This window comes from Pelobates fuscus, chromosome 9 (genome assembly GCF_036172605.1).
Source record: "Pelobates fuscus isolate aPelFus1 chromosome 9, aPelFus1.pri, whole genome shotgun sequence".
NCBI classification, from domain to species: Eukaryota; Metazoa; Chordata; class Amphibia; order Anura; family Pelobatidae; genus Pelobates; species Pelobates fuscus.
This window is the reverse complement of record NC_086325.1, coordinates 52,991,970-53,019,089: the sequence shown is the minus strand read 5'-3', so window position 1 is coordinate 53,019,089 and position 27,120 is coordinate 52,991,970. Positions and strand designations below refer to the sequence as shown.

The 27,120-nt window shown below is 42.2% G+C and overlaps 1 protein-coding gene across 3 annotated transcripts in view; it reads right to left on the bottom strand.

Annotated features, from left to right (window-relative positions):
• The window catches only part of CD99L2 (CD99 molecule like 2), a 76,967-nt gene that overhangs the window by 27,820 nt on the left and 22,027 nt on the right, over positions 1-27,120 (bottom strand). For all 3 annotated transcript variants that reach the window (XM_063431965.1, XM_063431967.1, XM_063431966.1), the window contains exons 2-3: positions 15,167-15,229; positions 13,688-13,726 (exon numbers count right to left, since the gene is read on the bottom strand). In XM_063431965.1, coding sequence (XP_063288035.1) covers positions 13,688-13,726; positions 15,167-15,229 — 102 coding nt within the window. The remainder of the gene's footprint in view (positions 1-13,687; positions 13,727-15,166; positions 15,230-27,120) is intronic.

Below are 27,120 nucleotides of genomic sequence, written 5' to 3'. Positions count from 1 at the left end.
TAGTGTTAGAAACACCATTTAGATTACCACATCCCCTTGCTCCTCCTAAAAATGTAATATATTTACCTTTATTTTAGCGCCACACGGATCCGCTGGCGCTGGCTCAGCCCATGCTCTGGCCCCTTGACTGAGATCATCAGAATTGATGATCTCTGCCATTCTAATGCTCTCCCATTGGAAGCTAATTGACACAGATGGCAAAACGCTGCTCTGTGCCAATAAGCATCTCCTCATAGAGATGTATTATTATTATTATTATTATTTTATTATTTATATAGCGCCAACAAATTCCGTAGCGCTGTACAATGGGTGGACTAACAGACACATAATTGAGATCAGACCACTGGACGTACAGGAACAGAGGGGGTTGAGGGCCCTGCTCAATGAGCTTACATGCTAGAGGGAGTGGGGTATAGTGACACAAAGGGTTAAAGTAGGGGGATTAAATAGTTTGTTAGAGAAGGGTTTATTGAGTACTTGGTAGGTCATTTTTGACAGTTGCAGGAAAGGATCATGGGGTGGGGGATGAGAAGCCTGCTGACAGTTTAATTGATACGCTTTAATGAAGAAGTGAGTTTTCAAAGATTTTTTGAAGGAATGGAGGCTGGGTGAAAGTCTGATTGAGGAGGGAAGGGAGTTCCACAGAATAGGTGCAGCCCTAGAGAAGTCTTGAAGGCGAGCGTCAGAGGTGGGGATCCGGGCAGAGGATAGGCGTAGGTCTTGGGCTGAGTGCAGGGGTCTCGATGGGACATGCTTGTGTATGAGGGAGGATAGGTATGTTGGAGCAGAATTATGTAGGGATTTGTAAGCAAGCGCCAGAATTTTGAATTGGGCTCTATATCTAACTGGAAGCCAATGCAGGGACTGACAGAGCGTGGAGGCGTGGGAGGTGCGACTGGACAGGAAAATAAGCCTCGCAGCCGTATTCATTATAGATTGCAGCGGTGCAAGCTGGGAACATGTAAGACCGGTGAGAAGGGGATTGCAGTAGTCGAGGCGAGAGAGAACAACAGCATGAACCAGTATCTTAGCAGCGTCCGGCGTTAGATATGGGCGGATGCGCGCTATGTTCTTGAGTTGGAAGCGTCAGGATTTGACTATCGATTGGACATGGGGAGTAAAAGAGAGGTCAGAATCGAAAAGAACCCCTAGGCAGCGAGCCTGCGAGGTAGAGGTGATAGTAGCGCCGTTGACTTGGATGGAGACAACAGGAGTAGCAGCACTTGAGGGAGGAAGAACTAGAAGTTCTGTTTTGGACAGGTTGAGTTTAAGGAAGTGAGCAGCCATCCAGTTGGAAATAGCAGAGAGTCAGTGAGAAACACGAGTCAAGGTGGGCGGAGAGAGATCAGGGGAGGACAGGTAGATTTGCGTGTCATCTGCATATAAATGATATTGGAAACCAACGGAGCTGATGAGTTTACCAAGGGAGGCAGTATAGATAGAGAACAATAGGGGGTATTATTGAATCAATGCATCTCTGTGGGGAAAGTTCAGTGCCTCCATGCAGAGCATAGAGACACTAAATGTCAGTGCTGCACATTGTCTATCACTGTGTGAGTGACTGCCACTGGAGGTGTCCCTATGCAGCAATGTAAACACTGCCTTTTTTCCGAAAAGGCAGCATTTACATTACAATGCCTGTAGGGACTGGCTATACATACCAGAACAACAACATTAATCTCTAGTCGTTCTGGTGACTCGTAACTTTTGGCACATGGTTAGTTCTTCAAGACCCATAATTAGGATGCTTGCATACCTCATATAAACACATTGCCATGATTCACATACACACTGTTAAAAAACAAAGAAAAAAAAAACGTATTTATACTCTGAATCCACACATCGTGACACTGCACACAAAAACATACATACATTCACTTAAACCAGGGCTCACAGTGAATATACATACACAAACATACATTAACTTTACATGCACATATAATCAAATACACGGTACATACACCGTCTTATATACCAGCATATATGGTTCTGCCAGGGGCCCAGGTCCTAATTTTGCCCAGGGGCCCAGGTCACTGTCAGTCCGTCCCTGTTGACCACTCTTGTATAAAGCATATATTATCAGAACTAGGTCCATTGTTGCGTCATTCAAACCCGGCTCATTCTTTTTTTTCTGAACTGTATAGTTGCCATGGCTGACATTGATAACCTGCCATTAGCAGATTGTGACAGGTGTCAGCTAGTTCGCAACATGTTGATGTCTGCACGTAAGACTCTCTATAAGTAAGTCTGTTATTTTATGTCAAAATAAATTACACTAATGGTTTAATATGAAGTGGTGATGCATGCATACAATTTAAATGTAAAGCACAATAAATAGTAGATTACATTGTAAAAAAAAAAAAAACACAGACAGCAGGCGCAGTTCTTGCATTACAGTTTTATTTATTTTTTTCAGCCCTGTTTGTACTAAGCATTAATACATTCCTTTGATTCTATGCACTGCAGTTCTAAACTTCTGATAAGGTTGATTATTTAGGGTATGCGAGATTTTTGCACAATCTAATCATAATGAAAATCTAGCAAAAACATAAATTTTACTTACCGTAAATTTCTTTTTCCTGAAGATTAGAGGCAGTGCTTATACCACAGGGATATCCAATCTGGAGGGAAAAAACAGGCAGGCAAATCTCCAAACATTTAAACCCTCCCCTAATTACCTCCTTTCCCATAAGTAGCAGCTCCTCCTGAACATACCCAGAAAATACATAAGCCAAATAGCTGCAAAATTACTGAGTTTATTAGAAAAAAAGGGGCGGGAATGTAGCACTGCCTCTAATCTTCAGGAAAAATAAATTTACGGTAAGTAAAATTTATGTTTTTCCCTTCAGATTAGAGGCAGTGCTTATACCACAGGGATATAATAAAGCAGATCCTGAGGGCGGGTTCATTTCACTACAGCTTGAAGCACCTTGCGCCCAAAAGCAGCATCCTCCGAGGCCAGTATGTCCAACTTGTAGTGTCTTGAGAAAGTATGGAGAGAGGACCAAGTAGCAGCCGAACAAATCTGAGAGGGAGATGCAGCTGCTCGGAGAGCCCAAGACGTCGAAACCGCTCTAGTAGAGTGGGCCTTTATAGGGCCTGGATGTTCCATGCCATTCTTGGAATAAGCCAACAGAATACAATCCTTCAGCCATCTAGCCAGAGAACTCTTCGAAACCTTCATGCCTTTCCTAGTGCCTCTGAATAGGACAAAAAGACTATTATCCTTCCTGAAGGATTCCGTAGATTTTAGGTATTGTAAAAGACATCTCTTTACGTCTAGGCAGTGAAATTTGCTTTCCAAGGCATTAGATGGATTCTGACAAAAAGTCGGTAAGACCACTTCCTGGTTGACGTTCGAAACCGAAAAAACTTTAGGTATAAAAGAAGGATCGAGCTTTAGAACCACCTTGTCCTGATGGAAAACTAAAAAAGGAAAATTCGCCCGAAGAGCTTGAATCTCACAAATTCTTTTAGCTGATGTAATAGCCACCAAAAAGACAGTTTTTAATGAAATAATCTTTAGGGAAGCTTCCTCCAATGGTTCAAAGGGCGGCTCACAAAGCGCTGAAAGAACCAAGTTAAGATCCCAGGGAGGATAGGTTTCCCTAACATAGGGCACCAAACGAGTTAGAGCTCTGAAGAACCTCGAAATCAGAATATTAGAGGCCAAGCATCTGAGGGAGAAGAAACTGATAGCAGAAACCTGCAATTTCAATGAAGCAGGTTTAAGACCTTTAGCAAATCCCATCTGAAGGAAACTTAGAATCTTCTGGATGGATGCGGAAACAGGGTTGACTTTAAATCTACAACACCACTGACAGAATATCTTCCAAATTCTAGCGTAGATCTTTGAAGTAGATTCCTTGTTAGTTGCCAACAGGATCTTTATCACTTCAGTATCCAGACCGTTGCTCTCTAGAATCTGGCGTTCAGAAACCAGGCCGTCAAATGGAATCTTCGAAGGGTCGGCAGAGGCACCATGGCGTCCTCTAGTATTTCTCTTGAAAGTGGGAGCTTCCAAAATGTGGCCCCTGGAAAATTCAGGAGAACCGAGAACCAACTTCTTCTTGGCCACCATGGAAGGATAAGGATAATACGTACACTTTCCAGTCTTACTTTTTGAAGTATTCTGGGAATAAGCACTACTGGCGGAAAGGCATAAGCCAGGTTGAACTTCCATGGAACTGACAGGGCATCTATGATATCCGGCCTGTCTGTTGGATTTAGGGATGCAAAACGTCTTGTCTTCCTGTTCATTCTGGAAGCCATCAGATCTATCTCCGGAACACCGAAGCGGTCTGTGATGAACTTGAAAGTTCTGCATGACAGGGACCAATCTGCTTGTTTCAAATGATGCCTGCTCAGGGCATCTGCCACCACATTGAATTTCCCTAAAATGTGAACTGCTGAAATTGACAACAGGTGCACTTCTGACCACAGCATGATCATTGAACAAAGGCTTTCTAACTTTGTTGATCTCGTACCTCCCTGTCTGTTCAAATATGCCACTGTCGTTCGATTGTCTGAGCGGATTTGAATATGTCGATCTTTGATAAGCATCTGAAATGCCAAGAGTGCCATCCACACGGCCTTTAATTCCCTGAAGTTCGAGGAATTTTTCATATCCTTCTCTTGCCAGGACCCCTGCTTCTTGATGTCTCCCAGATGGGCCCCCCAGCCCAGGGCAGAGGCGTCTGTCGTAATTATAGTGAAGGACTTCATCCGGAATGACAGACCCTCGTGCAGGAATCGAGAAGATGTCCACCACTGCAGACTTCTCAAAGTTAGCTTGTTGAACCTCATAAGCCCATCCAGGCCGAGTTCCTGTCGATTCCAGACTTGCAGAATGTTTCTTTGTAGAGGTCTCATTCTGGATTTTGCCCAACCGACTGCCGGGATTGAGGCTGTAAACAGACCCAGCAAGCCCATGGCTTCTCTGATTGAAAACACAATTTTTCTTCTGAGATTCCGAATTAATCGCTTGATTTTTAGTTTCTTCTCTTCTGGCAGGAATATCTTCATTGCGATAGAATCCAAAATCAGACCCAGGAACTGGATCCTTTGAACTGGCACTAGTTCCGATTTGTTGAAATTTATTAGCCAGCCATGCTTTGCTAGCGATTCTATCGCTGTCCCCAGGTCTAGCTGTAGTTGACCTTGGGACTCTGCAATCAACAGCCAGTCGTCCAAATACGGAATGACAGAGATGCCCATACCTCTTAGAAAAGCTGAAACGACTACTAGCAGCTTTGTGAATACCCTGGGTGCTGATGACAGGCCGAAAGGTAATGCTCTGAATTGGTAATGTTTGATTACTGATCGGCAGCACACAGCGAACCTTAGAAGACTTTTGCTGGATTCTGCTATGGGCACATGCAGATAGGCATCTTTTAAATCCAGGGACGCAAACCAACTTTTTGGATGAATAAGCAGAGTAGCGGACTTTATTGTTTCCATGAGGAACTTCTTTTTGATAATCCACCTGTTTACGGCTTTTAGATCTAAAATGGGTCTGAACGAACCATCTGGCTTTGGAACCAAGAAAAGTCTTGAATAGGTGCCCCGAAAACTTTCCTTGAGAGGAACTTCTTCCACCACTCTTTTCAGTAATAGAGTCGATACTTCTCGCATTAGAGAGAGTTCCATCTCTAGAGAATGAACCTCGGAACATAGAAACATTTCCATTGGGGCTTGTGATAATTCTAGAGCGTATCCGTGTTTTATCACTGTGAGAACCCAGCGATCTGATGTTGTTCCTTTCCAGTGCTCTAGGAAGTGACTCAGCCTTCCACCCACAGGCCTGGCGTCATAACTTTTTATTTCTTCTGTCAGAAAATCTTTCCTTCTTCCTATAATCAAAGGCTTTTTTATGCTGACCCCTGAAATAGTTTCTACGAAAGGAACTTCTAAATGAGGGAAGCGACTCCGCTTTACGTCTTCTAAACTGCTTCTTAAATGATTCTGGTAAAGCTTTCCTTCCTTCCTTCATCTGTTTTAACAATTCATCCAGTTTTGAACCAAAAAGTCTTCCTGGTTCAAAGGATAGGTCACACAGTGAATTCTTAGATGCTGTATCTGCTGACCAATTTTTGAGCCAAAGCGCTCTTCTGGCGACTGTTGAAGTACCTATATTCTTGGCCGAAATTTTTAGGCTTTCTGCAGACGCATCTACCAAAAAATCAGATGCCATCCTGATATTCTTTTTTTTTTTTTGTCAATCTTTCTTTTATTGAGGCAGGAGTCAGATGGGGTACAGAATAAAGAAAGGGGGATGCACAGTTTTCGTACAGAGTGGGTTCGCTTTAGCACAGTAGTACATCTCCTTCGAATGACAGCCTCATTTTATATTTTATGTTAAGCAAATTTTTCAATAGGTTAATAGCACGCATAAAGTAACAGTTATACAGGTAGTGTGAACTAAACAATTGCATCATCAAGAGTTAACTGAAGTAAATAAATGCAAAACAAATGAAAAACCTTTTGCGCTTGTCGTTGCTAGACTAGTTATGAAAAATGATTGAATCTAAATATGCAGGCACATTCCAGCTTAACAGTGTCGTCAGCAACATATTTTTGAAATTCTGTGTTCTTGTGTGCCTGTGGAGGGTTAACAATCATATGTACTCGTGCCATGTCACAACAGTCGGCACCCGCTATATAACAGTAAATATCATTGCTGTATGACCGGTCATAGAGATACAATGCCTGATTTTTGTTTTACGTGGCTCCTGAAAAATACAATGCGCATTCAATAAAAATGTAGAACTATGTCAAGAACTATTAAGATTACGTTTTTGTTTTTTTTTAAAAGGTTTTAAAGATGCGTAACAATGAATTATGGCTATGCTGAGTTTTTAAAAAATTACAAAACCGGATTAACTTCAGGCTGGTTATAAAAGTGATAGATAACAGTGCATGTTATTCGTTTGTTCAAGCTTACGTATCTATCTAGTGATTTGCTGTGTCTGGCTAAACATGCTGTGCAGCTTGATTCTGGTAGTTACAACCTGACTATGCTATACATTTCAACGACATTGTTAATAGATTTAGACATAAAAGAGACATGAAATAAAATAAAATTTAGCATTGATATACCAGTATATGAATAAAAATAAAAATAAAAGGTTGGAGGGACATAGTCCACAAGGGCTGCTTAGATGTAGAATCATGTCGGCAGTCCAGGCCGCCGTGCGGCAACGAGAGTTAGTGGGTGTCAGCCTACACCCGTGGTCGGTTCTGGCAGATCGCATATCGATAAGTCCCTCGAGTCCAGTAAGATCAGGTGGGTCGTCGTGGTGCTGAGGTTGCCCTGTACTCTCAGGCCATGTGGATGGTTGGCTGTGCAGGTGTCTTGGTCGGTGTGCCCCCTTCCGGCTTGCCTCCTGAGCGTTGTGCTGCGGTCCTGGTTCTCGGTGAGTGTCGGGCGCCGCTTAGACCCCAGTCTGGTGCCTGGGGCTTGTCTCCGCTGGGTAGAGCCCTGCCATGTTAGGTGTGGGGGTCCGCCCTTGCCCCGGAACCTCGTGGGGGCTGGTGCTCGTGAGCCATGAGCCTGGAGTCCTGTGTGGCCCAGGGTCGCCCCTTTTGGGGTGGTACGGAGGTATGTAGTCGGTCGCTTGCGTAGTCGCTTCATTGCTCTCCGCCAGTATGGCTGGCACCTCTGGGATATACCCAGTGTTGCTCCCGGTCCGGGAGGGGCCTTGACGCGTGGTTTTAGAGTAACCCCCTTCCCCCTACTGCTGACGGCTCTGACCTGCGCGGGTGGGGTCCGGTTCGGTGTCTCAGTCTGTAGGTATGCCTCCAACTTGGCCCAGAAGTGGTCAAAGATTAATGCTATAGAGTCCTTTGTGTGGTCTATAGTTCCTGTTGTAGTAAGCTGTTCCCAGCGCTTGTCCGACACTCTCGTGTCAGAGTGAACCGCCATCTTGGTGACCCCTTGCTCCGTTCCATGTTGGGGGTCTATGGTGTCCGTCGCTTGATGCGGTGCACGGGGTACCCCGTCCGGCGGAGACCGTGATAACCCCCATCGGTCCTCAGGGGGGGGGGTGAGTGCATAACTCTCGTTCCGTGCGGGAAGCGTTTGGCGGGAAGGTGGCCATCCTACCCCCATGCCTCCGATAGGCCTCATGTGGCTGCTGCGGTACCCGGCTGAGTTGGGTGTCGTGATTGATGTCGGCATGTCCGTATTGGTTTCACCCGTTCAGATATCGCACTTGTGAAAATTTCCAGCAGGTAGTTTTTCATTAATCGTCGAATTTGGACCCTGCAGTACAGGAGCTCATGCAGTGTGCGGCCGTTCAGGTTGCCGGTTGGCTCCGCCCCCCATCCTGATATTCTTTAATAGCTTTACCGGGTCTTCCTTAGTTTCTCCCGTATAAACTTTTTCTAGTTCTTCCAACCAAAGTCTTTGGGCCTTGGCAACAGATGACCCCGTAATCAAAGCTTTAGCTTGGGCTGCAGAAGATATGAACAACTTTTTTAAGGAGGAGTCAATGCGTTTGTCCATGACATCCTTGAGCCCGCTTGTGTCTCCAATCGGTAAAGTAGTTTTCTTAGAGATTTGAGCAATAGGAACGTCCACTACAGGGACCGTATCCAGCTTACAGTCTTGTTCCGATGCTAAGGAAAAAAGAGTTTTAAAATGTCTAGACAGAAATGGCTTGTGACTAGGGAATTTCCACTCTTTTAAAATCAATTCCTTAATCTGTGGGAGAAAAGGAAACACTTTGGACTTTTTCCCTGTTTCCTCAATTCCAAAAATGCACTGCACTTCTTTAATCAATTTCCCAATTGCTTCATCTGGGAAGGCAAACTCCTCATCTGAAGAATCACCACCTGAAATTTCCTCATACTCAGAACCACTAGTTACTGAACTAGTATCAGAAGCTTCCCAAGATCTCAGTCTTTTCTTAGCATGTTTTACAACTTGCGAATCTTGGGCAACCGAGGCCTGGACTGACTGTAATGCAGCCGACTGCATATCCCCAAATGTTTGCTGCATACTCTGTTGCAACCAGCTGAGGAAAGTAGACATTTCTGTTCTTTTTGCTTCCTCTGAAGCTTCTTTAGAACACACTGAGCAAAGTTTCTTTTTATAACCATCTGGCATAGGTTGGCTACACACAGAGCAGATTAAATGCTTGGCTTTAGATGAACATTTCCCCTTTTCAGCAACTTTATCCAAATTTTCCGGATTAGACATACTGAAAAGAGAAAACAAAAAAAGGGAAAACAATCAAATTTTTCTCCTTATCGATTCAGGCTAGGACCCATTTAATTAAAAACTTAATCAGTCTTACCTTAAATGGCCTGAGAGTGTGTTGGAGGGCAGGTGAGATAACACTCTTTACAACCGATCTGAGAGCTCCTGGCAAACAGAGGTTGCTGCTGGTAAATGCTCATATAAGTCCTGAAACCAAAAGAGAACGCCCAGTTCAAATTTGGCGCCTGAATCAAGGTTCGCATTGCGCATGCGCATAGCGCTCCGCGACTCCCTAGTGGAACGCAATGCAACCTGTGTGTGCGTTCCACCGCAGGACTTCCCAGCCGACGCACGCCTGCGTCCTTCGTCAGACCGGCACCTGGCACGGCATTAGACGGCAACATAAAACTTGAGGGACCACGCCGTCCGGCGTGTTAAAGGCTACTTACCCGGACATGAAGGAAGCAGTGCCCCCAGAGCCTCAGCCCTTCTCACCTGCTTCCTGGAGAACCTCCTGTCTAACCTCCCCTGCCGGAGGCAGGCAAAGAACTGGGTATGTTCAGGAGGAGCTGCTACTTATGGGAAAGGAGGTAATTAGGGGAGGGTTTAAATGTTTGGAGATTTGCCTGCCTGTTTTTTCCCTCCAGATTGGATATCCCTGTGGTATAAGCACTGCCTCTAATCTGAAGGGAAAAAATTCGTTCAAAACAGATTTAGAATTTTAATTTATATTGTATATCTGGTTGTCCTAGCAATTAAATTTAATGCCCCTCTACCGACTGTGCTGCGTGCAGGCGCTTTGAGGGAAGTTGCACGCCTACATCACTTCGGAAGAAACATCTGAGCGTGCATTTACTCATGCAGCTTTTCTCAGCAGATGTCCATAGCATCATAGGAAGATGAAAATACAAGAAAAAAATATCGAATTGAAGTTTCCAAGAAAAAACACAAAACTATGGTTACTCTTTAATGAGTGGTAAGGTTTTTACCCGAGGTCTTGAACAGGCTTTGACACACATAATGTTTAAAAGGAACACTATATGGTCAGGAACACAAACATGTATTCCTAACCCTATAGTGTTAAAAGCCCACTAAATATAGTAAAATCTTACCTTTATTCCAGTGTCCTGCTGCTGGCTCTGCCCTTGATCTGCCTGCTTGACTGACATAATTAGAAGTATTACCTGAGGAAGGTGCCCCATATTACTAACTATAACCCGCTTAGGCGGACACGCTGTACACTGATTGTGACTTTATCATTGCTGAAACATTATACTCGATTATGTATCCATGCCGGGCTCGATGTTCTGAGCCGATGTATGTCATCCTTTGCAATTTGATGTTTGTTTCCCCTGCCCCTCCCCTCCCTTTTCTTTTTTCTGTACCCCTTCCTTACTTGAAAAATCTCTCATAAATAAAGAATGTCTAAAAAAAAAAATAATTAGAAGTATGGTTCTGAGCCACTCACAGTGCTTTGCCATAGGAAAGCTTTGATTGGCTGAGACTGTCAAGAAGCCAGATCAGGGTCAGAGCCAGCACAAGCCACTCACAGCCTTGGCCAAAACACAATTTCCTCATTGAAATGCATCGAATCAATGGCAGTCACACTGTGCAACACTGCCCCAGGCAGCACTTCTAGTAGCCATCTGAGGAGTGGCCAGTGGAGGTATCACTAGGCTGTAATGTCAACGTCTTTTCTCTGAAGAAACAAAAAACAGTGTTTACTGCAAAAGCCAGAATGGATTAATTATACTCACCAGAACAAATACAATAAGCTGAATTTGTTCTAGTGACTAGTGTTCCCTTTAAGATAGTTTTTCTCCCAACACATAGAATCACAAAAATGCGTATTCCCTAAACAGTAAATTGAGGTGGGGAAAAATATATAATTTGGGCCAAACAAGCCAGGTATAAATTAGTTTTGCAATTTGATTTCCAGTTCATTACAGTTCATGGTTTATGACTTTAAAGAGGCAATCACATCAGAGCTATGTACTAAAGTGGGAACTGTATAGAATTGACAATTTTTAAGATAAAATAGTCCAACTGCAGAAATATTCACGTTTGGCTAAAATGTCCAATTTCCTTCAGGATTTCCTACAAATATTCACTTAGTTAGTGACCCAGATTATGACATTCTATACTAAGAAATGCTGGAAAACACCCACTACCTTTTAGCAGAGGACATGAAATACCGATGTGAGGAAATAAAGACTGCCCAAAATGTATGAACTACAAAGAGATTGCCAGCATCCACTAAAAGCTGCAGTCTCTGCTCGTCGCACTATGCTGCTAATGTGCTGACTATGCTCATTGCTTGCAGAATGCTGTGGAATATTAATTCAGCTGTGGGTGACACAGCTCCAATTTAAAGGGAAATTATCTTGATAGAAGAGCGTTACGGTTAGGATAGCGTTTTTACTATCTTGATGCAGCTAGACGGCTTCCTAACCAAAAGTGATGGGTTTTATATAAAGCCATAGATATACACATCTTGCTTATTTATAGGAAATCACTTTACATTTCGTTATATTTAACACCTGGCTTGCATCCAATCATGTGTCATGGCATACTGGAGACATACAGCAAATTTTCATATTACAAACTGAATGTCACTAAGAAACAGGCTTTACACAAGGGAATCCCTGTCGATACACTGCAAAGACTGAAAATACCTATACACATACAAAGGACCAGATTATTTTCCTAGGCATTGTCTTTACAAAATCACTAACAAACCTGTACATACCAGGTTAATTTTAATTACTAAAGACTATTGATGGAAGTAAAACAACAACTACAAGAATGGAAACCTCTGTTTATATCCTGGACAGGGCGTATAGCGGCAATTAAAATGATAGTACTCCCTAAGATACAATACTTATTCCGATCCCTATCCATACGAATGTGGTATTCGTACTTTAGCACTTTACAGCGTTGGGTCTCTAACTTCGTGTTGGATGGGAAGAGAGCACGTACAGCACTGGAAATCACGCACAGACCTCTCAATGAAGGAGGCATGAGTCTACCTAATTTTAAAAGGTACTACCACGCAGCCGTGTTGAGTAGCGTTCTATATACAAGAGTGCACACACAAGACCCCCAATGGAAACATATAGAGTCCAGCTGGACAAACTAAATGACCACAGATACCATGACATGGATTCCAGCGAACAAAAGACCACAAACCCCCGACTGCCTTCCAACAACCAGCCTGACACTGTCAGTACGGGACACAAATCATTCAAATCTTACTACACATTCCCCTATATCATTGGCCATGCCGATTAAATCCCTAATGCACTTGATTCCAGATTTCAATTACAGGATATGCGAAAGACATGGTATTTATTTCTTATACCAACTATTTACAAACCATGACATTTCACGAACTACAACGCACTTATACACTACCTACAATAGCACACTACTCCTACCGCCAAATGTGTTCATGGATTACTATAAAAAAAAAAAACTAACTAATGCGATCTCTGTACATGGGCATAGGCTGACGGACTTCGAAAGCATTTATGTGGGTACCAAACCCTCGAAAAAAAACGTATTTCATCCATATATATCGCAATACCTAACAAATTCAACATGAAAGATTACAGCTTTATCAAAGCATGGGAAAAATAATTAAACAAATCCTTTTCAGAAACAGAATGGGAATACATGATAACGACTCCCAAAACCCTGACTCTCTGCTCCATACAGAATTAGTCGGGAAACAAACTTATCTATAGGTGGTATCTCAGACCAGCATGCTTGCATCGGATTAGCCCAACTACATCGAACCAATGCTGGCGGTGTGGGTCTGGAATTGGGAACATGTCACACATTTGGTGGGAATGCACACGTCTGCCCAAATTTTGGAAGAACATAACCAAACTCATTCATAACAATACTGGAGTACTTCTACCCCACCTACTGGAACACTACATTCTAATTAACTTACCGACCTCAATCTCAAAACCAGGTCGTTATCTCATTTTCCACATAATTATAGCAGCACTTTCAAAGTCAAAACTGAACTACTTCATTAAAAGTGAATCGAAGTCTGACAGCCATACCCATGCACGCCAAACTGCATTGTATGTACCTGGTTAAATGATACGGTACCAACATCGATCATTGCATGTGCACAGATTCAGCCTATGCCTAAAATTTTAACTTTGTGTTAGTTACACAGTTTGAACCCCCCATGTTCTTCCATCTCCCCCCATTTTCACCTCTGTTTAAATATGCTCAGTACCCAAAAACATTTTTTTTTAAAAATCATTGTACTTGGTACATGTATTGGTTTATATAGCTTACTGAAACAACAATGGTCAATTGAACCTATGCATCTGTTACGCGTGATGCTTATAAGATACCTGTACTAGCCTATGTATATGAAGTACCGTACGGAGACTAAATAAAAATTACTATTTGCAAAAAAAAATTAAAATTTTAATAAATAAATCAAATAATGAACGGTCTTACCTGGTTTATGTGCTGGAGTTTTGGGAGGTTTAGGTTTAGCTTTAAAAAAAAAAAAAAAAAAAAAAAAAATTATAAAAATTGTGATGTAATCAGAAATCTGACCGGTATTTCTTAATGAACAATAACAACTATGTACAATAGTAAATATAGTATCTCTCTATTGCAGGACAATATACAGGGGGGAATAAAGAAAGCAAAAAACAGAACCGCGTTATTTATAGCTGCACATCTGTTGTCTGGTTACACATTTAAAAAAAAAATTGTAACCCTTCAATAATCACAAGTTACATAAAACCTGTTTAGATCCATCATATCATCATGTTATGTCACTGGGCATCGAGGGGTTAAATAAATGCAACAGATTCATTTTCTTTCTCCCTTTCCTAGTATTTTCTTGGCTCACCTTTCAAGGTTGAGGCCGGTTTTGATAAGGAGCACTCATCCAGAGAATAGGTTAATACAGTAATCTCAGAATAAAATTCTATTTAAAGAGGGTTTTTCAGGTTTGACTTTTTAACAGGATTTCTGAAGAGTTTCTTAGAACAGTCAGGAGCCTTTCAGATATTCCAAGGTATAGATTAGGGAGGCTGGAATTACCGCACAATGTTGCTGGTCAAAAGAATCCCGCAGGCTAATGCATTCTAGACTAGTGCATAACTATAAAGGGAACCAATTTACTTCCAACTAGTTTGTTAAATAATCCTCCTGGTTTAACCCCTTAAGGACCAAACTTCTGGAATAAAAGGGAATCATGACATGTCACACATGTCATGTGTCCTTAAGGGGTTAAAAAGATTTTGTAACCTTAACCCCTTAAGGACCAAACTTCTGGAATAAAAGGGAATCATGACATGTCACACATGTCATGTGTCCTTAAGGGGTTAAAGGGACACTCCAAGCCACTTCTGCCCATTGGAGTGGTCTGGGTGCCAACTCCCACTACTCTTAACCCTGCAAGTGTAATTATTGCAGTTTTCTATAAACTGCAATAATTACCTTGCAGGGTTAACTCCACCTGTAGTGGCTGTCTACCAGACAGCCACTAGAGGTCACTTCCTGCATCATAGCACAGATTATCTAGAGCGTCGCTGGACTATATTCTCAGGTCAACATAATCAAATTGTTCTACTACATGTTTAACACAGTTATGGATTGTCCTATTCATGTATGTGTTATGGTATCATGCATACCAACTGTCCTTAGTTTGACCGTGTTGTCAGAATTTGGGTGTCTGTCCTGGAATTCCAACTTTGTACACAGTTTCATTAGAAGTACTAACTGGCATTAGAGTAACAGTGTAAACCCAGGGCTATCAGAGTTTACAACATGTACTAATTATTAGAATCCTTTGGCAACATTTGCCATTTCAGGGCACAATTAGTGAGTAACAATTTTATAATTTGATTTTGTATCAATGAGATCAACAAGTAAAAATTAGCTTAAAAAGATAAAGTCCCAAAAGTTCCCATACAAACTTACGTTTCTCTGTTGCCATATCCAAAGCATCTTCCAAATTGAAGTCATCGAAATCACCTCCATATACTGAGGGGGAAAATAAAAATAATCAATGCAATCAAACACAACACACCAGTAAGATATCATTAGTAGACAAACAAACATATGAAGAAACACACAGGATTACTTCCTAAATTTTATATACACATATACTTTTATATACACATATATTATACATATCCATACAGTATATTCATGCTCACACACACGGTCAGTGGAATTACCCTCTTCCCATACATTTGTCAAGCAGTATTTGTAACAATGCCCATGAGTCCAATTACTAAACACCAAACTGCAAGATTAAGGCAAAAAAGGAAAGTTCAATGCTGCGCCTTCGTTTAATTTTCTGCACTTTGGCAAGGTAGTTTTAATGACCATTTAATTGCCTGTATAAAAGTTAAACAGTTTACAGTGCTATATATATATACACACACACACACACACACATATATATATCACTTTCTGTAATATTTACGGTAACCATTATCATTACACCTAAAATATCTCACTGGTGTTTACAAATCAAAAAAAGAAATACCGTATTTACTCGAATCGAATGCGCCATCGAATCTAATGTGCACCTCAATTTTTGAAACTTGGAAGCTGAAAAATATTTTTGCTGGCGAATGTAATGCGCAGTTATACTTTATTTTTGAAAAAAAGGGTGCATTAGATTTGAGTAAATACGGTATATAATTTACTGCCTGCATGCCCTTTCCGTTATACTCCAAACGAGCATGCCTGAGCAAAGAAATGTCTGGCAATCGTAGAGGCATTATATTTTTTGTCAAAATAGCTATTTAATAGCTTAAAATAATATAGTAAATTAATTTTGCTGCAGGTAAACCAATTTGAAGTTGTGGTTTTATTGCCTTATAAAAAACAATTATCTGCTGGATATGAATAGCAAATAGTGAGACAATCATTAACAACTCACCAAAACATACAAAGAAAAGAAAAAAACTACAGATCTACAGGAAGATGCTTGCTTATTAAAGACCTTAAGTTTTCTTGATTATCCAAAAAATAAAGACCTTAAGTTTCCATTTCAAATACATTATACATTGTTGAAAAAGACAGATCAGAAGTCAAAATGAAAGTATGAGTTTTCCTCTCATTATTTGTGAGAAGAGAACACAAGCAAGCAACTTCTGATAATTGCATCTAGATATAGTTCCAATTAATATTCTTCTAACATTTCAAATACTGGTAGTGTAAAAAAAATAATAAAAAATAATAACAAAGGTGGCGGACCTTGACCATCAACCTGAACGGACGCCATTCATGTATGCTCCTCTATAAAAGCCAATATCCAAGGAATATCAAACTATCCCAAGCCCATCCACCTAGAAAAAGTGGACAGCAAGACTCATTAACTCACCCTGAGGCGATAGATGACATTCTTTGTGGCTTCCAACCAGCCTAAGCGGAGGCGGAAAACCGGGGCCTACCCCATGCTGACACTTACAGGCCTTGAGGCAAACTTAAACGGCTTCCCCAACCACGACAGTCCTGCCTGCCCACATGCCAGCCATGGGACGCCACTCACAGCGACCACAACCCGCGGCAGACAACAGGGACATTGGGGCCATGCTACAACGGCCCATGCGTGCCAAAACCGCTCCTGCTGAATCCCCGCGCCCTGCAGCCCACACTTACCACCCAGAGCAATCGGAGCCAGAGACCTCGATGGACACTCAATTAGAGAGCCCAACACAGCTGGACTCAGCTGACTCAGCCGACATGACTCCAACCACCAGGCATGATCTGAAAATACGGCTTACTGACTTCCACAAAATCTTGTCGGTAGAACTCACTCCCATCAAGAAAGACAAAAGCAATTACAGATAGGGGGAAGGCATCCGAGAAAAATATCACAGACCTGCAGTTTCACCTGTCTGAGCTTCAAGACTCGGTGTAGCAAGTATGGACACAACAGAGAGCCATGACTGCATAGATGACAGCCATGGAGGAACGGCAAAGGCGCTCCTATATAAAAATACGGGGTATCCCTGCAAAAATCTTACCGGACGAACTACTGCACTACACTAGACGCCTCCTGGCCACAATTTTACCACAGGCTACAGCAAAGAAACTAGCCACAGAAGAGATCTATCTCCTACCCACATCAGCAAGGGCACCATCAAATGTAGCTGGTTTCATGATACTCAGATGTCTAACCGTTCATGATAAGATACAGATCATGTCTGCTCTTAAAGGTAAAACACTGCTGGCCTTTGAGGGTGCTACCTTGACTTTCTTTCAAGACCTCACAAAAGCCACCCTCATCTGGAGTAAAACTTTCAGCTCTTTAACCAATGGGGACTAACCGATCCCTGGTGGTGCACCGGAACAGAACGCAGCACACACTCACCTCGATGGTGGACGCACTCACGTTCCTGGTGATTCTGACTGCTGTAAATCCACCCCCAAGACCAACTACTGACAATTGGGACCCGCCCCATTTGTCCCGAGGGCCAGGACAGCCTATAGGGACTGGTTCGACGCAAGGCACTTGAACCCACTTGAAGCATATTTGAGATCCAGGCAACGTCTTTGCAAGTCTAATGACTGCCAAAATGTTCTTGCTCAACTTTTCTGCTGTTTTGGCTTATATGTTGCTTCTCTGCTATTCTTTTCCCCATTTTAATTTATAAATACTTATTACTGTATGACACTACATGTACAGGATAGTCCACCACAAAATGTCATAGCATGGCAGTAGTCACACTTACACAAACAAACTTATACCTGGACCAGGTAGTCCAACTAAAGCCAAGAACGGCAACAAGCAAACTCCTCCTACACCCCCACAACTCCCTCGGTCAGGAGTATTTACACTCTTGGCATAGAGTACAATCACCAGCCACGTAGATACACTATGGAGAAGCTACATCCAAACACTAAGGACCTCTGAGATCTGATACCTCTATGCACTCACTGCATCCTCACTTCGATTCTCACCAAACGCACGTATGCCGAAACCTGTGATATGCTGCCTCCTATTTAGCCTCCGGCATCACGGGAACATGGCACTAGGATCGAGTATGCGAACTACACCTCTACAACTCACGAAGAGTTCTATCCCATACAGTAAGACCTAGGCTCACATTCATAGCATGCATAACATTAGTGCATTAGTCACAGTGCTAAAAAGTTCTATACATTCTTTCTGGTTATGGTTTGAGAACCACTAAAGCCACCCACACAATTTCATCTTAATGAAGCGATCTGGGTTCACTGGTCCTGTCATTTTAAGCCAATGTAAAACATTGCAGTTTTGTTGAAACTGCAATGTGTACATGGCAGGGTTAAATGGTTGCAACCAGGTTTTTATTAATGGATGAGTGCAATTTCTTGTTTGGCTTTTTGAAATATTGGACTTTAGCACTATTGGAATTTGTTGCACCTCCATTTCGTTACTTCTGTGTTGCTAAAAAAAACCAAAAAACATGATTGTATTATATATGCACTTTGAAAATGTATGGCACTATAGAGTGGTGGACAGCCTAGCACTTTTTGCTATGCAGACGAGGAAGCACTTTGGATATTACAAGCTTTTGAATTTTTGAATATCCAGAGTTCTGTAGATGTAATTAAAAAGATTTGGAAAAATCTCTTAAGAAAACGGAGTTTTAGATTGCACAGTATCACTATTGCAGAGTACTGTATTACAAAACTAAGCGTACCTCTAGGGCAGGGTTTCCCAATTAATTGTTCCCTTGGAACCCTTTGACATGGTATAGCAAAACTTTGGAACCCCAACAAAAAAATGTGTGCCGCAGAGCAGCGCATTGGAAACCTTCCAATGAGCAGAGTGTAATGCTCTCTTTTGCTGGCAAATTCCTTTTATATCTGGTTTAATTGTTGACAATTGTATTTGCATGTCTGCAGTTGCGTCAAGTTGATTTCGATACTTTGTTTTTGTTGCAGAGTAGTGATGTCCCGAACAGTTTGTCAGGAACCGTTCGCCGGCGAACATAGCGTGTTCGCGGTCCGCCCCCTATTCGTCATCATTGAGTAAACTTTGACCCTGTACCTCACAGTCAGCAGACACATTCCAGCCAATCAGCAGCAGACCCTCCCTCCCAGACCCTCCCACCTCCATGACGAATAGGGGGCGGACTGAACACGCTATGTTCGCCGGCGAACGTTTCCCGGCGAACTGTTCGGGACATCACTATTGCAGAGTAAAGCAAGAAACCAGTTTCACATCAGTATGTGCTGGCGAATGGCAACAGAACTTTGATTGCTCACTTGGACAATTCTGGGTATTCTTTGTGTAAATCACCCCAAAAAGCAATAAGAGAAACTTCTTAAATTTTTGGGCTTAGTTGACCGTCAGAAGTTAAATCAATCAGATTCTCAAAATATACATCAGAAAAATTGGCTTGTCTTTTATGAATGGATTTCGAACCCACTCATTGTTTTCATTCAAGAATTAAAAATACTGATCAATAGATGTGATTAAATGGCAAAGATGATCTACAATTTCGTTGCAAATTTCATCTTCAAGTCCAATTTCTGATTCTTCAAGAAAATCCTTAAGTGTTGGCAAAGAGTTCAAATTATTCTGAATGCAAAAGCAGAGCGGTGACTACCCATATTTTCACATATACCGTATATACTCGAGTATAAGCCGACCCGAATAAGAGCTGAGGCCCCTAATTTTACCCCCCAAAACGGGGAAAACTTATTGACTTGAGTATAAGACTAGGGTGGGAAATGCAGCAGCTACTGGTAAATTTCTAAATAAAATTAGATCCTAAAAAAATTATATTAATTGAATATTTATTTACAGTGTGTGTGTATGAATGCAGTGTGTGTGTGTGATGCAGAGCCTTGGTGGGGGGTGGGCATTTTTATTATTATTTTTTAATTATTATTATTTTAATATTTTTTGTTTTATTAGTAATATTTTTTTATTATTAATATTTTATTTTTTAAATTGTTATGTCATTTTTTTTCGTCCCCCCTCCCTGCTTGATACATGTCAGGGAGGGGGGCTCTCACTCCCTGGTGGTCCAGTGGATGGGCTGTGTAGGAGGGGGGCTGGCAGGAAGCGTTTACTTACCTCTCCTGCAGCTCCTGTCAGCTCCCTCCTCCTCCGCGCCGGTCCGGTCAGCTCCCTCTGCAAGTCTCAGTGTAAGTCTCGCGGCCGCGCGGAGCGTTGCCACGGTAACCTGAGGGGGAGGGAGCTGACAGGAGCTGCAGGAGAGGTAAGTAAACGCTTCCTGCCCGCCCCCAACAGCCCCTTGTCTGTATTATGGCAATGTAAGTTGCCATAATACAGACATTGACTCGAGTATAAGTCGAGTTGGGGTTTTTCAGCACAAAAAATGTGCTGAAAAACTCGACTTATACTCGAGTATATACGGTAATTTTAAATAGTCGTGACTGTAATGGTCACTGAGTGCAGTGTGTGTGTGTATGAGTGCAGTGTGTGTGTGTATGAGTGCAGTGTGTGTGTGTATGAGTGCAGCGTGTGTGTGTATGAGTGCAGTGTGTGTGTGTATGAGTGCAGTGTGTGTGTGTATGTATGAGTGCAGTGTGTGTGTGTATGAGTGCAGTGTGTGTGTGTATGAGTGCAGTGTGTGTGTGTATGAGTGCAGTGTGTGTGTGTATGAGTGCAGTGTGTGTGTATGAGTGCAGTGTGTCTGTATGAGTGCAGTGTGTGTGTATGAGTGCAGTGTGTGTGTATGAGTGCAGTGTGTGTGTGTATGAGTGCAGTGTGTGTGTGTGTATGAGTGCAGTGTGTGTGTGTGTATGAGTGCAGTGTGTGTGTGTATGAGTGCAGTGTGTGTGTGTATGAGTGCAGTGTGTGTGTGTATGAGTGCAGTGTGTGTGTGTATGAGTGCAGTGTGTGTGTGTATGAGTGCAGTGTGTGTGTATGAGTGCAGTGTGTGTGTATGAGTGCGTGTGTATGAATGCAGTGTGTGTGTGTGTGTGTGTGTGTGTGTGCATGAATGCAGGGTGTGTATGAGTGCAGTGTGTATATGAGTGCAGTGTGTATATGAGTGCAGTGTGTATGTGTATGAGTGCAGAGTGTGTGTGTATGAGTGCAGAGTGTGTGTGTATGAGTGCAGAGTGTGTGTGTATGAGTGCAGTGTGTGTGTGTGTGTATGAGTGCAGTGTGTGTGTATGAGTGCAGTGTGTGTGTGTATGAGTGCAGTGTGTGTGTGTATGAGTGCAGTGTGTGTGTGTATGAGTGCAGTGTGTGTGTGTGTGTATGAGTGCAGTGTGTGTGTGTATGAGTGCAGTGTGTGTGTGTATGAGTGCAGTGTGTGTATGAGTGCAGTGTGTGTATGAGTGCAGTGTGTGTATGAGTGCAGTGTGTGTGTATGAGTGCAGTGTGTGTGTATGAGTGCAGTGTGTGTGTATGAGTGCAGTGTGTGTGTATGAGTGCAGTGTGTGTGTATGAGTGCGTGTGTATGAATGCAGTGTGTATATAATGAATGCAGTGCAGTGTGTGTGTGTGTGTGTGTGTGTATGAATGCAGTGTGTGTATGAGTGCAGTGTGTGTGTATGAGTGCAGTGTGTATAAATGCAGTGTGTATATAATGAATGCAGTGCAGTGTGTGTGTGTGTGTATGAATGCAGTGTGTGTATGAGTGCAGTGTGTGTATGAGTGCAGTGTGTGTATGAGTGCAGTGTGTGTGTGTGTGTGTGTGTGAGATGCAGAGCATTGGTGGGGGTGGGCATTTTTTTATTATTAATTATTATTATTTTAATTATTATTTTTTTATTTTATTTTTTATTATTAATCTTTTTTTTTTATTTTATTTTTTTCTGTCCCCCCCCCCTGCTTGTTAGCTGGCCAGGGAGGGGGGCTCTCACTCCCTGGTGGTCCAGTGGATGGGCTGTAGGAGGGGGGCTGGCAGAGAGCTCGTACTTACCTTCACAGCAGCTCCTGTCAGCTCCCTTCTCTCTCCTCTGCGAGACTTACACTGAGACTTGCAGAGGGAGCTGATCGGACCAGCGTGGAGGAGAAGGGAGCTGACAGGAGCTGCAGGAGAGGTAAGTAAGAGCTCTCTGCCAGCCCCCTCCTACACAGCCCCCAGTCTGTATTATGGCAATGTAAGTTGCCATAATACAGACAATTGACTCGAAAAAAAAAGTGCTGAAAAACTCGTCTTATACTCGAGTATATACGGTATATATCTCATTGTGTCTTTCAGTTCCTAAACAGATTAATATATGTGTTGTTGTTGTTTCCCTTCCCCTGCAATAACATTGTTGCACTTCATTCCCTTACAAGATTTGCCTTGCATTTACGGAGCTTCTAAAAGTGAATTTTTAGAAACAGGTTTGCATTGTGTAGGTTGGAACAAAACACATTTCCTGTGTCAATGTCTAGACTGCTGCAGACTGTACTTTCTGCAAGAGGATTTATTTCACAACAAGAAACCGAAACTGGAAATACATGAAAAGGTCTTATATATATATAACACAGAGAGATGGCAAATAACATCTGGTTTCCCTAATACAGAACTTAAACTTTATCACAGAAAATGCAGCCTAATCTTGGCAGAGCTGGCTTTGCTGTCCATCAGGACCAGCTGAACGAGCACTTTGATTTTAAAATACTAAATTCCTTTTAAAGTTATCTTACATGGAAAAACTCCAGAAATAATAATAATAATGTGTATATATATATACACATACACACACACATATATATACACACACACACACACACACACACACACACACACACATACACACACACACACATATATACACACATACACACATATACACACACATATACACATACACACACACACACACACACACACACACACACACACACACTATTTTTGGGAGGCAAGCCTAAAAACTGGAACCTTTGGCAGAAGTCAATGACAAGGAGACGGCAAAAATTGTAGTGCGATTGCGGCGAGAACCTCATGGTAATGAATTGGCCGTAGAATAGTAAAAACATTTACCAGGTGTAGTGGTTTAGAGTAACATGTGAGAAATCACACATGTCCGTTTGTCCACGGGTATCATGCATGAATGTGTAGCAAAATAAACTTTACTGAAACATACAAAATTCCATACAAGAGCACACTGATCTCTAAATAAATAAATAAATAATACAGAAAAATAAAATCACTGTGCTAAAAAGTTCTACGCAAATTTCTTCTGGTTATGGTTTGAAGGACTGCCAAAGTCACCCAGACCACTTCTAGTCCCAGAAGATACAGGTACGACAGCAAGTCCTTCCAAGTGAAGGGAGAGATGTGTAGCCAATTCTATCTACTTTTGCCCTTTATATAGAATACTGACCATTCAGAAGATCGAATCGCAATTTTTTTATTTATTTTTTATTTTTATTTTTTAACAGGACCAGCGCATTTCTTGTAGAGGCAGAAGAAGGGGGTTATTGGTAAAGGGGAAGTGACCATTTATGAAACTGTGGCAGAAGAGCAAGACCCTCAAAGTCGTACACAAGATAAGAAGTGTTAAGTCAGTTGACAAACTACAATAAATTACAATAAAGATGGAGGTACATACATTTCCAAACCCACTTTTAAGCATTACATTTCCTTAAATATTGAACTTCATTTTAAAAAAATATATATATGTTTTACAGAATTTTTACCTAAGAGGTACTCACACATGTTGCATGTTTTTTTCTCACCGAGTATTTGATACATTTTAAGCAGTTTACACACTAAACAACACCTTGAGATGGGTAAGTTTCTAAGAATGTTAATTCGCAATATGAAAAACAAAATTGGTTCTACATTTGGTATGTGATCCCCTGTACTGGGGCAATATTACACACACAGGTACACGTGTAGACCGGCAATTGATAAACAGGTGTAATTATTATTATGACTGTAAAATTATCCATGTTAAGAGCAGTGGGGTAAACATGCACTTCACTCCTTTAGCAATTCTTTACTTTTATTATTCCTTAAATTTTAAAGTTCACATATTCACCATAGGTACAGAGGAAAGAAAGCAGTGGTTGCAATGGCATATTGTCAGAGTCTATATGGTTGGCAAATGGGTAATGTCCCCGACTCCCTCGGGATGTTCACCCCAGTGGTGAATTTTGGATTTGTGCTGCCCTAGGCACGACTAAATTCGCCCAAAATCTAAATTTGCCCCACGCAATTCGTGTCAAGGCCACTTTTTTGACTGACAGACACATGTCCTCATTGATACATGCACTGATATACACTCACTGATAGATAAACAGTCATTGGCATACACATACAGTCATTGCCACACACTGTTTAACCAACACACGCTTTCACTGACAGACAAACACTCTCACAGGTAAACATAAAATGACACACACACACTCACAGGCACACCCATTCTCACTGAAAGACACACACACTTTCATTCACTCACTCACAGACAAACACTGACAGCTCCACTCACTCACAGTAAGGTGGAAAGCCCCAGAACACGAGGCCATCAAGGCATTTGCCTGGGAGCTTGGGGTGGTGTTTTTTTGGCGCCCTAGGCAAATGCCTTGTCTGTCTTGTGGTAAATACATCCCTGCTGCACCCTCCACAACCTCTTCCAACTGTTGTCTAGCGATAGAGAATTTTCAGCAAAAGACTTATTTCTGCTTAAAATGTAAATGTTCCTAGAGAGGAAGCGGAAATGAGCACTGTGTTGCTTGTATGCACAGCTCCCTGGCTCTACTGCTAGGTATTAAGGACAGACTGAAAGGCCTCTTACCATCCCTTCTACCTCCCCATCGATGACTGACCGGAGCAGTGACTTACAGCAGGGGACAGTGACCTATGGGTTTGACTAATTAGAAATGTATGTGTGAGGGAGAGTGACTAATTAGCTTTGTATGCATGTGTGTGAATGAGTGCATGTCAGAGGATGGATCATTAACTACATTAATGTGTGTGTTGGGGGCAAATAAAATAAGTCTATCTAAAATGGCTCGGTTGGGCAAGGCCAACATGCCACTTGGATCATTTGCTACAGTCCAGGAAAGCATCAAGCAGGAGAAGGAAAATGCCTGCTAAACCCAATTCCATGCTGGTAATTAAATCCAATATGTGTGTAAGAACAGAAACCATGTGTTTTGCCAGCTGGTGCTTACAGAGCCAGTGAACCAAACACGGTGCTACAGTAGAACAGCTTGTTGGTAGATATTTGAGAATGCCTGTTGGTATGTTGGGCGTACGATGGAACACAGAGTAAATTCTAACACCTGAACATGTGATCTGTGATTAGTTCAGAATATTAGAGTGTCTGTGACACCTGCTTAACGGGATGACAAGATGTATTACAGAGACAGATCAGTCTACAGATACTGTACAATATTAAAAGGCACTTAAACTGCTGCATTGTATTGCAAAACTTATTCAAGAGCCTTTCTGCTTGCCAACATACGGTAATACATTGACAGCAATGTTGTACAGCTACATCAAAAGACTAGTGGACGTGTACCCCCTTGAACTCCAGCTTTGTTGATTATCGGTCTGCTGTTTCTCAATGTTCTTTGATTGGCACATTACTAGCCATATGGTATCTGTTAACTAAACCCTTTGCCAGCCTTCTTCCCCTTTCTCAACCCTTGATGTCTTATTCAAACCAATGTGTATTTATAATCAATGATCAGTGTTGATTATTATTAGTATTATTGCCATTTATATAGCGCCAACAGATTCCGTAGTGCATCACAATATTATGAAAGGGGGGGGGGATTTAACAACAAATAGGATAATTACAAGAAAACTTACAGGAATGATGGGTTGAAGAGGACCCTGCTCAAACGGGCTTACAGTCTATAGGAGGTGGGGTATAAAACACATTAGGACAGGAAAAAGTAATCAAATAAGGTGGGAGCGAAGCAGAGCTGGAGGAGAGAGTAGAGTGCAATAGACAGGTATGTAAGGTAGAGGTTACTCTGGGAGGCCATAAGCTTTCCTAAAGAGATGTGTTTTAAGGCACTTCTTAAACTATTGAGGACTAGGGGAGAGTCTGAGGACTAGGGGAGCTATTCCATAGGAAGGGAGCCGCCCGCGAGAAGTCCTGCAAACGTGAGTTGGCCGTATGGGTGCGAGTAGCGGACAGGAGAAGGTCACAGGCAGAGTGGAGAGACCGAGAAGGGGCATACGTATGGATCTGTGAAGAGATATAAGAGGGGCTAAAATTGTTCAGTGCTTTATAGGTATGGGTTAGCACTTTGAATTGATATAGGATACAGGAAGCCAATGTAGGGACTGACAGAGGGGTGAGGTGTGAGAGGACCGACTAGAGAGGAAAATCAGTCTGGCGGCAGCATTCATTACAGACTGTAGCGGGGCAATACGGCTTTTGTGAAGACCAATTAGGAGAGGGTTACAATAATCCATGCGGGAAATTAGCAGAGCATGGACAAGCTCCGTGGTAGCATCTTGCGTAAGAAAGGGGCGGATGTGGGATATGTTTTTAAGATGGAACCTACAGGATTTGGCAACATACTGGATGTGAGGCCAGAATCAAGTATGACGCCAAGACAGCTTGCTTGCAAGGATGGACTTATGTGGATACCACTAATTTGAAGGGAGAGCAAAAGAGGAGGATCAGTATTAGGAGAAGGAAAGACAAGGAGCTCAGCTTTAGAGATTGAGTTTCAAAAAGCAGGAGGACATCCAGTCAGAGATCGAAGAAAGGCAAGCAGTGACACGTTGCAGGACGGCAGGAGAGGGGTCAGGGGAGGAAAGATATATCTGGGTGTCATCAGCGTACAGGTGGTAGTGGATTCCAAAAGAGGTAATAAGTTTGCCAAGAGAGCCAGTATAAAGATAAAATAGAAGGGGTCCAAGGACAGAGCCTTGGGGCAGTCCAAACGAGACAGGATGAGGGAAGGAGGTATCATTAGAAAAGCAGGCAATGAAAGAGCGTTGGGGGAGAAGAGGAAAACCACGAAAAGGACAGTCACAGAG